General features: G+C 46.3%; 1 protein-coding gene across 1 annotated transcript in view; it reads left to right on the top strand.

The window, feature by feature from the left end:
- ADAM12 (ADAM metallopeptidase domain 12) overlaps positions 1-13,920 on the top strand; it is a 354,460-nt gene extending 340,540 nt beyond the window's left edge. Inside the window, exons 22-23 of the mRNA XM_047702993.1 lie at positions 6,853-6,983; positions 8,930-13,920. Coding sequence (XP_047558949.1) covers positions 6,853-6,983; positions 8,930-8,990 — 192 coding nt within the window. The 3' untranslated portion in view covers positions 8,991-13,920. The remainder of the gene's footprint in view (positions 1-6,852; positions 6,984-8,929) is intronic.
- Positions 13,921-14,179: the final 259 nt, after the last annotated feature.

Genomic DNA, 14,179 nt, shown 5'->3' with positions numbered 1-14,179 from the left:
TAGGATCTCATTCTTTTCTATGGCTGAGTAATATTCCATTGTATATACACACCACTCCTTCTTTATCCGTCCATCCATCGATGGACACTGGGCTGCTTCCCCATCTTGGCTTTGTAAATACTGCTGCAGTCAACATAGGGGTGCATATATCTTTGCAAATTAGCGGCTTTGTTTTCTTTGGGTCAGTACCCAGTAGGATAATTACTGAATCCTATGATATTTCTATTTTAATGTTGTGAGGAACATCTATACTCTTTTCCACAGTAGCTTCACCAACTTCTATTCACACCAAAAGTGCAAGAGGTTCCCATTCTCCACATCCTCGCCAACATTTGTTACTGCTTATCTTTTGGATACCAGCCACTCTGACAGGTGAGGTGGTACCCCAGTATGGTTTTGACTCACATTTCCCTGGTGATCAGTAATGTGGAGCATCTTTTCATGTGTCTGTTGAGCATCTACAGGTCTTCTTTGGGCAAATGTCTATTCGGTTCCTCTGCCCATATTTAAATTGGATTTTTTTTGGTGTTGAGATGTGCAAGTTCTTTGTATATTTGGATATTAACTCCTTATTGGAACTGTCATTTGCAAATATCTTCTCCCATTCAATACGTTGCCTTTTCATTTTGTTCATTCCTCTGCTGTGCAAAGACTTTTCATTTGGGGCTGGTCCCAATAGTTGACTTGTTCCCTTTGCCTATGAAGACATATCTAGAAAAATGTTGCTAAAGCCAATGTCAAAAGGTTTACTGCCTATAGTCTCTTCTAGGAGTTTTATGATCTAGGTCTCACATTTAAGTCTATAACCCATTTTGAGCTTATTTTTGTGTGTAGTATAAGAAAGCAGTCCAGTTTCCCAGCACCATTTACTAAAGATACTCTTTTCCCCATTGTATATTCTCGCCTCCTTGGTCATAGATTCACCAGATAAGCAAGTGTCTATTTCTGGGCTCTCTGTTCTATTCCACTGGTCAATGTGTCCATTTTTGTACCAGTAAAATGCCGTTTTGGTTATTATAGCTTGGTAGTATATCTTAAAATCTAGGCTTGTGATACCTCCAGCTTTGTACATCTTTCTCAAGTTTGCTTTGGCTAATGGGGCCTTCTGTGGTTCCATACAAATTTTAGTATTATCTGCTTTCATTCGTGAAAAATGCTGTTGGTATTTTGATAGGAATTGCATTGAATCTGTAGATTCCTTTGGGTATTATGGACATCTTAATAACATTAATTCTTCCAATCCATGAGCATGGAGTATCTTCCCATTTATTTGTGTCATCTTCAATTTCTTTCATCCATGTTTTATAGTCTCACCTCCTTGGTAAAACATATTCTTAAGTATTTCTTTTTGGTGCAATTGTGTTTTATTTACCTTTTATTTCTAGAAATTTTCCTTATTGCAATATGCTGACTTGTATTTTATTTCCTTAAATACAGAAAATGTGTTCAAATAATTCCACAATCTGAAATCTTTGGGTATATTACTCCTGAGGTCTCTTTCACAATTCCTTGCTTCTTTGTGTGCTTGGCAATTTTTTACTGAGCTTCTCATTTTTCTGGAAAATTATCTAGAAAACCTTCTGGAAGTTGAGATCTAGGATGAAGGTTTGACCCTTCAGAGAGGATGTATTTGGCCTCTGCCTGGTGCCTGGAAGCAGTACCAGTTTGAGACCCCTTTCAATGACTTGATCTGATTGAGCTACCAACGTGATGTGATCTCAGCTTCAGGTCCTCAAGGGCAGTTTATGGTTAGAGCTTTATTTTCCTCCATTGGTCTGCCTAGCACCAAGGGAACTCTCCTTACAGTCTCCTAGTATTTCTAGAACATTCTTACCAGAGTTATAGTTCTTTGTAGAGTCCGGCTTTATTGGGGAGAGGTTGGGAAGGGAAGGAATAGTGTCCTATTAAACTTGGTCTGGTGCTGACCTTGGACTCCTGTCTCCCTCACCATACAAGGGTATCAAAACCAAAACTTAGGTTTCTCTAATTTGCCAAATGACTTCTCAGCTTCAGTAGATACCCAGCTCTGCAGGCTGCTGCTTGCAATGAGATGTGGACCTGATATATCTTGCTATCTTGCAGCTCTTTGTTGTTTCAAAAAAAAATATTGTGTGTGTGTGTGTGTGTGTGTGTGTCTCCAATAATTTCAGTGGTTTTAGAGAGAAAATAGGTCAAAATAACCAGCCTGCCATATAACCAGAAATGGGAGATTCACCTCCCAGCTGGTTAGGTCTGTACTGTCTCCATTACCATGATTTGTAGCGTTCTGTTCTGTAGCCATGAACACCACAGTTTGGACTGATGCAGGTCTACACTGAAAGGATTCGACGCTCATGGATGATCTTTCTGCCACATATTCATTCCTTGCCTGGCTAGCTGATGACATTCTATGGTACCTCCTTCCATGAGAGCCCTGCAGTGAGGTACACTCCCTCACTCTTGCATGTTCAAAGACACTTGGCTGTTACTTTTGCTTCTCAGCCACAGCATGTGTATAAAATTAAGGGGTCACACATTGTTTTCCCAGAACTCTTATACATGGGCTTCCTCTGTCTGCCCTGGACAAATCAGAAGTTGGCGCTTTTTTTCTGTCCTTTTAAGTGAAATGATTTGGTCTCTTTGCTGTCCGGTAACTTCCATAGCTTGTATCTTACAATTGAGGAGTTGAATTCATTCTCCTGGGGAAACAGGGTGCCCTTGTAATCCATGGATCTGACCCTCTCACTGTTAGGAAAGTTTTTACAAGATAATTGTGGGTGTTTCTTCCATCTTCACTCAGATCCCTTAAGTGACACCTCTTGTGCGTATGTTGTGTTGTCTTTGCTGTGGTCTCTGTTGTACTGTGAAACTTTTCATCTCCCTCGGCTGGGACCCTCACAGCCCTGTGTTCGGTGCTATTTTCTTCCTTGGTTTTCATGGTTTTATTTGAGTTTTGCTGCCTCTCTTTTTTCATTTCTACAGACAGACATTTTTGCAGGATGGGTTCTTCATTTGCCTTCCTTTTCCTAGGGTGTCCAATTCCTCCTTAGAGGTGGGCAGTTCTTCCTGGAAATCCAGTCACAAGACAGCTGAGGGAAAGGCCAGCCCAGTGTTCAGGGCTCTGAGGGAAGAGGGGTCTGGCCTTCCCTGCTCCCAGCATGGATTGTGGGGGCCCTGGCACTGCTCCAAGCCTGCACAGATGACTGGGCCTGTCTACGCTGTTGCTTGTGCAGCCCAGACATATGATGGCATCTGCTTGCTCCTCATACCTGCTTTAAGCAAGGGTTTTCCCCTCTCCAATGTCAGATTGGCAATGGCAGACATCTGCTGCGTCCCAGGACCTTTCTTCATGCTAGCCTGCTGGATAATTCACCTCCTTTTTGGGGTTGTAAGTTTTCCTTAAAGATGGAGTATTGTTCCTTTATATGCATTTTCTACACTGTTTTCAGGTAGTCTCGGAAAGAAGGGTCAAGGTCACCTTACAGACCGGTGTGTGTTCTTTTAAGAGAGCCGATTTGTTGAGACCTCTGCTTTTTTGAAGGAAGAATAAAAAGAAATTGCAGCATTTCCCTGAGAACTGGTTGTCCTTGGCATGCTCTTGACATATATTCCTCACAGAGCCAGAGAGAGGTTGAGTATGGACGGGGAGGCTGACGGCTTCCCCTGACCCTGTATGAGCTCATCAGCAATGTCTGCAGCATCACTGGTGTTTTCCTGTGATAAAATCTCCTCTTCCTGTGGAGAGATCTCGGATAAGCAGGATGCATTGGCCGTGGCTTACACAGAGGTAGATAACGGTTGATGGGGGCCAAGGTAGAGGACTCTGTTTAGATTTAAAACTGTATTCCCAACCCTCTCAAAATTTTGAAATATGTAGCTGCCACTAAAACACAAGCAGAACATGGACAAATGGGGACACTTCTACCTAATGGCATATCTCGATTTTCCTCCAATATCTGGAAGTTGAAAAGGGAGAAAAATGGGAGTCTGAATTCCTGATTTTAATGGGTCTACAAGAATATGTATTGAGTATGAACAATCTGGCCGGGAGTCCTTTCTCAACTCTATTCTGATGACACTTTGTGGCCAGGCTGGACTTTTCTTGGAAACCGAGGCTTGCAAAGGCAGCAGGGAAAGCAGTGCCTGACAGGGCATGTGGGAACCCTACCTCTTCCTGCAAGGTCCTGGCCTGTGCGGCTAGGGCTTTCTCGCACCTGTTTGTAGGCTCCCCATCGCCATGCCTGACATCTGAGAAGGGAGGATACTTCCTCTTTCACTAACTCCGCTGTTCTGCTGGGCCTGTTCGGGCCTGGCAGGAAGCAAACATCTCACCTACGCAGCACTGGTGAGTGTGACCGGTTCACAGTGGATTGGGGTTTTGCAGATCCCAGGGTTTGAGGTCAGAACTTTCGATCAACATTTCCACTGTTTGGGCTTTGGTCACTATGGTGACTGTACAATTTATCCTTTAAACTAGAACATAGCTGAGAGAGGTGGTGATTAATAATTAAACAGGGCCATGAACATAAATTGCAAATGTCCCCAACAAACTAGAATGAATGGCCAAGCTAACTATCTCCTGAGTTTCTGTAATAAATCCTAATGTATTATGATACATTATAACAGGGGTCTCACTTTTTCTCCAGCACTGCAATAAAAACCTGACATTATCTTTATTACCAAGACCAGATACTTATTCATTCTTAGGAGCAAAACCAGTATCATTGAGGAATGAATCACTTAAACCTCAAAGCTTTTCAGTTTTATAGGTGCGTGCATTCATTTTTACATCACAGGCTAATCTCTTGCTCATAGTTTTCCGCCAACTTCTAGGACATGGAGTTTGATTTATTCCCATAGTTTATTACCCAAAGTTTGTTGTTAGGATTACAGTACCTTTAGATGGTAAATTTGCTCCTAATAGCTGTGAGACAGCTTACCCATAACTCATTGGACACTGTGTACTGGGACCTGTGTGGAGAGCTTTCCAGTTAATGGTTCTGTCCTCACATCAACTTCCTGAGGAAGGTCCTGTTAGCACCCCCTCTCTATAACTTTGAGTCTAAATAACCCCTGTGTTTGCAGAGCCTGGCTGGCTCTCTAAACAGCCCATGCTCGGTGTGCAGCCTCGTAGGCATGTTAGATACTCTTTCTGCCTACTTAAGGCATTTGCTCTATTTTGTTTCCTTTAATAAGAAGTGGTATAGAAATGCCTCTTTGAAGTCTATCCCTTGGTCAGTGGCCCGTTGCTCACTGTTTCAACTTGGCATACTTTCCATACAGTTGTGGTTTCCAGACTTGCTTCCTCTGCTCACAAAGATATGCTCAATGGTGATTATACACATTTGCATTCTTTCAACTGAGCCCCATTTGCGGAGGAAATGTAATTTTAGTGGGGTAAGTACTGTGAGAAATTCAAGTCAAGTGTTTCAAAATCCTCTTAAGTGGTCTTGGAAGTATGGAATAGTGAGCCTATGCCAGGGAAGTAGGTCATCTGCTTATTAGGACATCCTGTGTCCCTTGAGGTTCTAACACCATTTCCTACAGACTTGCCATGCATTTGCAAGTGCTTCTAGGCTCCAAAGACCAGAGAAGGTGTCTTGGCACCTGTGTTCACCGTGGGCCGAGAGGAGAACATGGTCAACACTTAACTGAACTCCCACCCCGGGTCCCCCCCGTACCCCCTCTTCTCAGGGTAGCCAGGGGAAGGGGTCCCTGAAAACAAGTGACTTGTGGTTTTACTATATTCTGTGTGTTGCTTTTCTCATATTTCCATTAAGCATTTTAAAATTTGTGGCATGAGGGAATGCTGACGGTATTAATAATTATCTATATTCTGGGGGCTTCCTAAGCTTTTTTTTTTTAAGATTTTATCTATTTGAGAGAGAGAGAGAGAGAACAGGGAGAGAGGCAGAGGGAGAGGGAGAAGCGGACTCCCCACTGAGCAGGGAGCCTGATGTGGGGCTTGATCCCAGGACCCCGGGATTGTGACCTAAGCCAAAGGCAGACGCTTCACTGACTGACACCTCAATCCCCAAGGTGTCCATCCCCCACCCCCACGCATTTTATGTAGTCTGTATAACAATGCTTTCAGATAGGTGCTTTTGTCTCCCATTTTACAGAGGAAGAAATTGAGGTTTAGACATATTAAGTGACCGGCACAGTCCCAAAGCATGGTCTTCAGAGTGTCACTCCCAAGTTCATGCTCTGCTCAATATGACCTTTCCATTAGCTTCCTTAGAGAGTTACGCCTGTCCCTCAAAACATGTTCTTAGGTTTTCCTCCTCGTTGTGTGTTTGTGATTCTTTGAATTAAGTGTTTTGGTAGAATTTCAGTGCATTTCACTCAGCAGTCTGGATTGTCATGGGGTAGAGGGACACCACGATGGTGGAGGGAAGATGATCACTTGTGTTGGCACATTCATTCGCGGCTGGATGAATTGTTACATGGTTCTGGAAAATTAAGATTTTTACCAACCTCTCAGTTTTAGGTCTTTACAAATTGAAAGGAAGCTTGCAGGCACAGGAAAGCTCACCTCCTCCGGGTAGCATTGGCCCCAAACGCCAGTGTGCACTGTCACCCAAGGCCTGGGACCAGGGTGGCCTCTGGAGCCCCTCCTTTGTAACTAGGTGAGGCTATTGAAACATCTTTTAAATATTAGAAGAAATGGTGGCAAGAACAAAGGTCAACAGCTTGTATGGTGAGAGGACACGTTCAGCAAGTTTACTCCAGACGTGCAACCTGTGTAGCCCGGCCCCTAACCCCAGTCTCCGGTTCCGGCCATGTTGCAGGGGACTCCGGCGGCCCCTGAGGTGAGGGCCTGGTCACAGCTCACAGACACGGGTGATCGCACAGTCTTGTGGTTTGTTGCAGGGACCTCGCAAGCCAAACCCTCCTCAGAAGCCTCTGCCTGCAGATCCTTTGAGCAGGACCAGCCGGCTCACCAGTGCCTCAGCCAGGGCCCCAGGACAGCAGGAGGCTGGGCTCCGCCTGGTGCCCCTCAGGTCGGTGTAACAGCCCCTCCCTTTCTCCCCAGAACCATGTGCGGCAGCCACACTGACCCGTGCTTTCCCAGCCCCATCAGGACGGGGGCCGATAGTCTAAGGCCGGGCTTCCTGTCCCCCAGTACCCGGAACAGCATGAGGGTTGCCCAAGCTGACAGGAACATTAGCATGAGGCACTCACAAGCCTGTAACCCCCAGGGTCGTGCAGTGGCTCTTGCTGAGCACGCCAGTGTCCCTGAGAGAAACCAAGATCAAGTAGCACTAGATCGTGAGCTTGGGAAACCTGTGGCTCTTGAGGTGAGCCAGGCCCTGTCCCCCTACATGGTGAAGATGAACAGCTCCCAAATGGTGTGATCCCGCGAAGGCAGATCGTACCCCCAAAACCACTGGAAACCTTCATAACCTTGGCCCCATCCCTGGGGTCCCCAGAAAGGAGGTGAGTTTGGGGGGTGGTGGTCACAGCTGAACGAGAGAGGTGAGGTGAGGGGATAGCTCCTGCACACCTGGGACGACGGGGAGCTTCTCCATCCAACTAACAAAAAGAATCCCCTTTCACGACCGTTGCCCAGCCACGGTCATCGCTTACCCTGTCCTAGAGGACAAAGGACCCAGGGAGGTTCACCACCCGGGACTGGCCCACTCTGGTTTTCAAGAGCTATCCCGTTTCCAGGAATTTTGCCAGCTAGGTGTCAAACTGAGCCACTATTATATAAACTCCTAATGAGACAAGTTACGTGAGAAACATAAAAGACTCAAAACTTTTTTTTTTTTTGACCTTTTACTGTTACCTGTTCTAGAGGTTACAAGCAGCTATTTCCGTTATGGTGCAAATGCCAGGGAAGGGGGCCAGCGGGCAGCCCCTCCCTGCTCACGCAGCCAGAGGATTTATACCCTGGAAACAGACAAAGGCTACAGGTTGCCCCCCCCCCCCGCCACGGGTAGGGTTACACCCGCAGCCAAAACACCCTTCTGACACGCATACCCCCTTGGCAGGAAGCTTGCTGTAGGAGCTCCGAGGAACCAAAGGTAGGGTGTTAGCCAGGCCCTGGGCTCAATAATTCAGCATCTCCAATGAGGAAAACATGTTCGTGATGTCATTACAGCTTTTGGGAAAAATGTTCAGCCTGTGAGAGCACAAGCAGCCTCATAAATCCCAGAGATAATGCCGGTCAAGGGGGCAGAGCTGTGGTTTCAGTCCCAACCGTGGAAATACAGAAAGACTGAAGAGCATGCTAATTATTTCTCTGTGGTGCGTATGCCAGTCTTAAAGTTACTTTTCTAGTTCAAAAGAAAAAGCACCGCTTTACGCGGACATGATTAGGGGAAGGCTCTCTTTTTAAATGCCACCAAGCCGTGGCCGGTCGTCGCCTATGCCGACCGCTGACACCGGCGCAAGCTGGTGTTGGTCTTGCCCTCCAAGAAGAAGAACTCGTTTCCGAGGGCTCCCACATGCCCGGCTCTGCTCCCCAGGTGCGCATGTGGAGAAACGACACACCGTCAGTGTAGACACACGTGGGATGGGGACCACTCAGGGTCCCAGATGCCTAGTAGCTCAGGGACTGTTCCCACGGAGACATCCGTACTGATATGTACGGCCACGATGGAGAGTTCTGTGAAATGCATCACAAAAATTGGTCTCACCTAGGTTTTGCTTTTTCTCATGTGGCTCCTAGAGAAGGTTCCGTGACTCCCAGTTTTTCTAGGCAGGGGCACGGTTCTGGAGTCACCTTGCAGGGAGGAGGTGGCGCTCCGGTGAGGGCTCCTCCAGGGGCCCCACAAGCCTGACACCCGCCAGGGCCATCCCAAGCCCTCAGCACCAAGACCTCAGCATCGGGGTGGGGTCTGATTCCCAAGGCTCCACAGAGGGCAGGAGAAGAGCTCCTGGACCTGCAAGCCGCCTTCGGGGGGCTCCGCCTACGATCTCGTTTTCTTTTCTCTTGCCACAGACCCGCTCCCAAGCACCCCCACCAAGCACCCCGGCCCCCCCACACTGCCTACACGAAGTGAGAAGCAAGTCGACACCTTTTCTCGACAGCGAAGACAGATGTTTGCACTATCGTTTGACTCCAGTTGGAGTTCGTTTTTTTGTACCAACTTTTAGAATTTTTTTTAAAATGTTTAAAACACCCGTATTCTCTGAACTTGAGCTACTGCCGTCGGTGCTGTGCTGTGCTCTGGTGCTCTGTACACTTGCTCAGGAACTTGTAAATTATTAATTTATGCCCAATGCTGGCTCCAGTGCAGTGCGCTGTGGGAGGCATTTTTTTTTTTTTTTTAAACCATCACTGAGTTTTCCATGGAAGGAAGCCTTGTGCGCTTTCAGTAGTTCAGTGAACTTGAAATCTCATGCTGCGTGGGATTCTGGACAGGAGGTTGTCTTTTTGATCGAGGCTTTATTGGCAGAACGGTTCTCCAACAATCTCTCCCTGGCTGTGGTCATGGCACAGACCCAGCTCAGGAGCCCCCAGGCAGAACCTTGAGTGAGTCTCTGGAACCCCCAATGATCTCAGCCCAGGGCCAGGGGCTTCACGTCCAGGCTGGGCTGGGCTTTCAGGGAGCCCCTGGGCCTCAGCCCACTAGCAGCCACACCTTGAAGGTCCAGGATAGAAGGGGAGGCCCTGGCTTCTGGCTGGGAAGGTCTGGAGAGAACCTGAGCCAGGGCACAGACTGGAACATAAGGCCAGGCAGAAACTTGACCTTGAGCTCGCAGGCCTTGAGCACATTTGGAGAGCAAAGACCATTGCTTTACAGAAACATTGCCCTTCCCATGATGCTGCGGCCTCAGCACCTTGTTTAGATGGGGAAGGGAGTGTTAGTGCAAGCGGGCTGCACCCAGGCACGGCAAGCCTCCAGCCCCGCGGTACTGCTTGGAGCTAAGCAAATTACCACCTTATCTTCTCAACTGTAATACAACGATTCTGTGTTCAGACAGATAGATGAGGCTTTCCATGGGACCATAACTATTTTCAGATGTGAAACAGTAACCAGACCTAGTGAATCAACATTGTAGATAAAAATCTCTTCTTGCAAAATTCAGCTTATTAAAAATTAGGCAGACTCCCTATGCCCACAAAAACTACAACCAAACAGAACGCCGTGTGGCAGGCTGTGTCTACCATCCGGTTAAGTTACTTGTGCATTATTTCGGGGGTATTCTGTGTTCCCAGCTTGGCTGCGGGACTCTCTAAAAGAGGTTTTCAGCAGGTCTGATTTTTTTTTTTTTTTTAATGCTCGCAACCTACCTGTTGAGCATCACAGAATATGATAAGGAAATCGATTCTTAATCCTAAATATTCATGAAATGTGGTCTTGTGCAGCGGCTCCTTCAACCTTTTACTCTTCAAATGTCTGACTGGGGAGACGTTTTCACAAAGAGATCTTGAACCTGCCTGTACTAATGGCATGAAAATTACAAAAATCCTCAGACAAGGTAAAATGCCATTACGCCTCTGTGTTGTAGTCGGGTCATATGTGACTCCTTTTCACACTCGAAAGCAGTTGACCACAGTTCTGTAATTCACTCTGAGTGGTTTATAGTAAAGACTTCAGCTGGGGTCATTTCAGCAGTTCGCCTGGGCCTTGAAGCACAGAGACCAGGAATATACCAAGAATCAGCTTGCCTTCCGGAAAACAAGACCGCATTTAACTTGCCCCTTGTTCCCCACTGTATCCAGGCAACATAGTACTCATGATCACGGATAAACTAAACAAATCCGTGTCACAAACACACAAAAGGGAGCCCAGATCTGATACATTCCAACCCCTATAGAGTGTGTCTGTGTATCATACAATTATTTTCTTAAAAAGGCAAAGCCATATTAGAAAGTATTACTGCTGATGAATATCTACGGAATTACTGTAATTGATAGTACATTTGGTAACTGTATCAAGGCCAAAACACATGCTGTTGAAAAGTTTACAGAATTTTCATGGTGCGTTATGTGGGTATTGTCTTTACAGATGCCCGGATTCTTAGATCTGTCGTTCTGCCCCTCCTCCTATTATCAGGAAGAAGATGTGAATTTTGTCTTTTTTTTGTCTGTCCTTAGCTAGAATTCCTGTGCTTCCATTTCAGACAACCAGGAATAGATTGGTATTAAAAAAGGGTAACGCTGTGACCTTCTGATGACACGTGTCATCAGTGGTCATTTACGGGCAGCAGCTGATGACACAGTCCTCGCTCTACAGCCCAAATTGCGTTCATAGAGCCGTGCGAGTTATTATTGAGTGCGAACATGTTTAAACCTAACATCCCTTGACAAATATAGATATTAAAGGAACAATACTTCCAAGATACAGAATCTATCAACTGAAGCATTTTAGCATACGTTCCATTTTAATACAACTAAAGAAAAAAACCACAGCCAGGGATTTTTTTTTAAGGGGGTGGGGGGAAGCAGTGGGGAGGTGTACCTCTCCCTTTTTATATCCTTATAGATGGTCGAAACAAAAAAATCAATGCTTTTATTTCCATGGCAGTCTATTTTTAATATTTTAAATGTTTTATAGGCATGAATAAGGGTTGATTTGAGTTTATAAGGCCATCGCTGAGAAATTTAACGTGCCTAGGCCCAAAGCAGGCTCTGAGGGTTGTCACTTTCCTTGCCCTGTCTTGTTATCATTGTAGCTTACATGACCCCACTTACCGGAGACTATAGGGCTAATCTTCCAGGCATTCTCTTTAAAAGTTTATCTCCTGAATTTTTTGGTAACAGTTTGTTTCCCTGACACATGGAATCAGATGTGTAGCAACCAAGAGAAACAATGCATAACATTTTCCATTGTCCAAATATGCATACAGAGGTTACACTTCCCAGTGTGAATTTTCCAGCTTACACATGTGGGATGACATCACAGAAACCACAAAAGCAACAAATTAAACTACATGAGCATAAATACTCCTGACTGGTCTCAGAGGGGACATTTTTATGCCTTCTTAACTTTATTATGAATTCTCAGGCTGAAACCACAGGCCATTGTTCTCTGGCAAATCAGTACAACGCCATCACTGCATCCCCTCAAAGAAAAACAGCAAAAACTGTGATCTCCCCGGTGCTGCAGAGAGCCTGGTGCTGGGCGGGTTAGAATGCCCGAGCGCCTTCCTGCCATCTCAGTTGATGTTTACTAAGCATTCTGAGCCAATGCAACCCTAATAACTAAAAGGGCAAGATCCCTGGGCCGCTGGACTGGATCTTTCTCACGCAACCTGACCCCTGGGCGGGCTTTCCTCATGAGGCTGATTCCATTGAAAACTTCTGCAAGGGAGGGTTCCCTTCGGTGTTCTGGAAGCAGCAGGCCCAGGGCAGACTCGCTCTGGAGCCCTCTCCTCTCTGCTGTCAGTAGGACCCCGGGTAGCCACAAGTGACCCACATAAACAGGGCACCAGCCCTCTCCAGGAGTCTCACGGTGCCATGCTGACCCCTAGGTCTGACTTCATACACTATGGCTGGCTGGTGGGCGACACTGCACCTGCCATCTTTTCCCTCCCAACCACCCCAGAGGCTGCCCCAGGCTGCTACAGTCACCCATCCCCCCACCACGACTCAGGAACAGGCCCGTATACACATCTGGACACAGCAGAGGCTAATACATCCGTTTGCCTCTTATCACCCAGAGCCCAGTTGCTTTTCCACAGCAAACCCAGTGCCGATGTCCCTGCCATGTGACAAGTCTCTGCCTTTAGGGCTACTGTAGGTCAACCCAAGTGGGTGTGGGCTGTGGCGGCGTGTCGCTACCCTCCCCCCAGCCCAGCCGCTGGACGCCCAAAGCCCACTCTTCTCCAGAGTGGCGGCTTGGAGGAAGCCCACCAGCGGTGCCCCAGCTTCGAATCCAGCATCGTCCCTTGCACAGGCACATCCCCAACCCTAGAAGATCAGTTTACCCACGATGGCACAATTTACCCGTGATGGCACAATTCCCTTGACTCACTCTACAGTTCTGTTCACATCTATTCCCTTAAAACATTTTTGGAAACTCCGATAATGATACAAGTGACACACTAAGAAAGATCAGTGAGCCCCAGGCTAAGATCCGTTTCTGTGCAGTGAGGATGCTTCTAGAAGCCATTTGTATCTACCTGCACGCGGATGGAAATCCCCTCTCTGCTCCTGGGACAGCAGTGGCAGCTGACAAGTCCGGCCCTGAGAGCCTGTTTTATAGGAGAAAAACTAGGAGACAAAACACTGCATATGAAATTGTTACAACATTCAATAACGGGTAGCGATAGCCCAGAGATTTACCACACAGTGAAAGGGATTCTCAGTGGGATTCCGCTCTTCCAGGTTGAATATTCTGGAACCCATCCTGATTTTCCACATCATCTACAAAAGACATGTCGTATGCTCCCCCCAGGAGTCTCCTTCCAGAAAATAATATATTCAGTCGTCAATTTAAGTGCAGTTTAAATCCAGACAAAATGGTAAATAGCTTGTGATCTTTTTAGTTTCACAAAGAAGTAGAATGACATGTATGTCCGTGGTCTATAAGCAAACACTGATAAGAAAAACAAAAAGTATCAAATTGGAAAGACAGAAAATCCTCTAAGAGTCCAAGGCAGGACGAGGAAGGGCAGAGCTAATTGGTCTGTTTTGCCTTCTCTCAGGTCGAGTTGGGAGGTTGTGGGGAAGACCCATGGTTTGAGCGTGTACGGCAACTGTTAAGTAAAACATCTTGAACACTTGGCTGCAAGCCACTTAGCACAGTACACTTACAGCTACGAAACAGACCGGTTCCTTAAGTTCATTGTGCTTTGTCCATTTATAAAGCTTCCATTTGCTAAGTTGTTTTGTTTTTTTTTTTCACATTCCTTTTACGTTACAGTCTGTTGCTTTTGTACACATTTCTCATATTGGGGTTCTACAGGTAACCACCTGTTTCTGTAGAGAAAGCCATTGTTAAGAATATTATACCCAATAAATGGTACCCAGATAAACATAAAGATGTGTCTTGTTCATTACTGACGAGGTCACAAAAATGGGGAAACTCCTTCTCTGTATTTTCCCCCATTTACAGAGGCACAAAGATGATCTGGAACAGTCCGTAAGAAACTAAAGAGAGTGGTGGTCAGGGGCAGGTGCTACCAGTCAGATGACAGTACAAGAAAGAAGACTCCTTTTCAGATACGCAAGAGTGGGGGTCAAGGGTTGGGGAGGGGGACTGGAGACTTGTCTTGAATAATGTAAATGTATAACCTATCC

Source organism: Lutra lutra, chromosome 14 (assembly GCF_902655055.1).
Source record: "Lutra lutra chromosome 14, mLutLut1.2, whole genome shotgun sequence".
Classification (NCBI taxonomy): Eukaryota; Metazoa; Chordata; class Mammalia; order Carnivora; family Mustelidae; genus Lutra; species Lutra lutra.
This window is presented reverse-complemented; position numbering and strand designations above follow the sequence as displayed.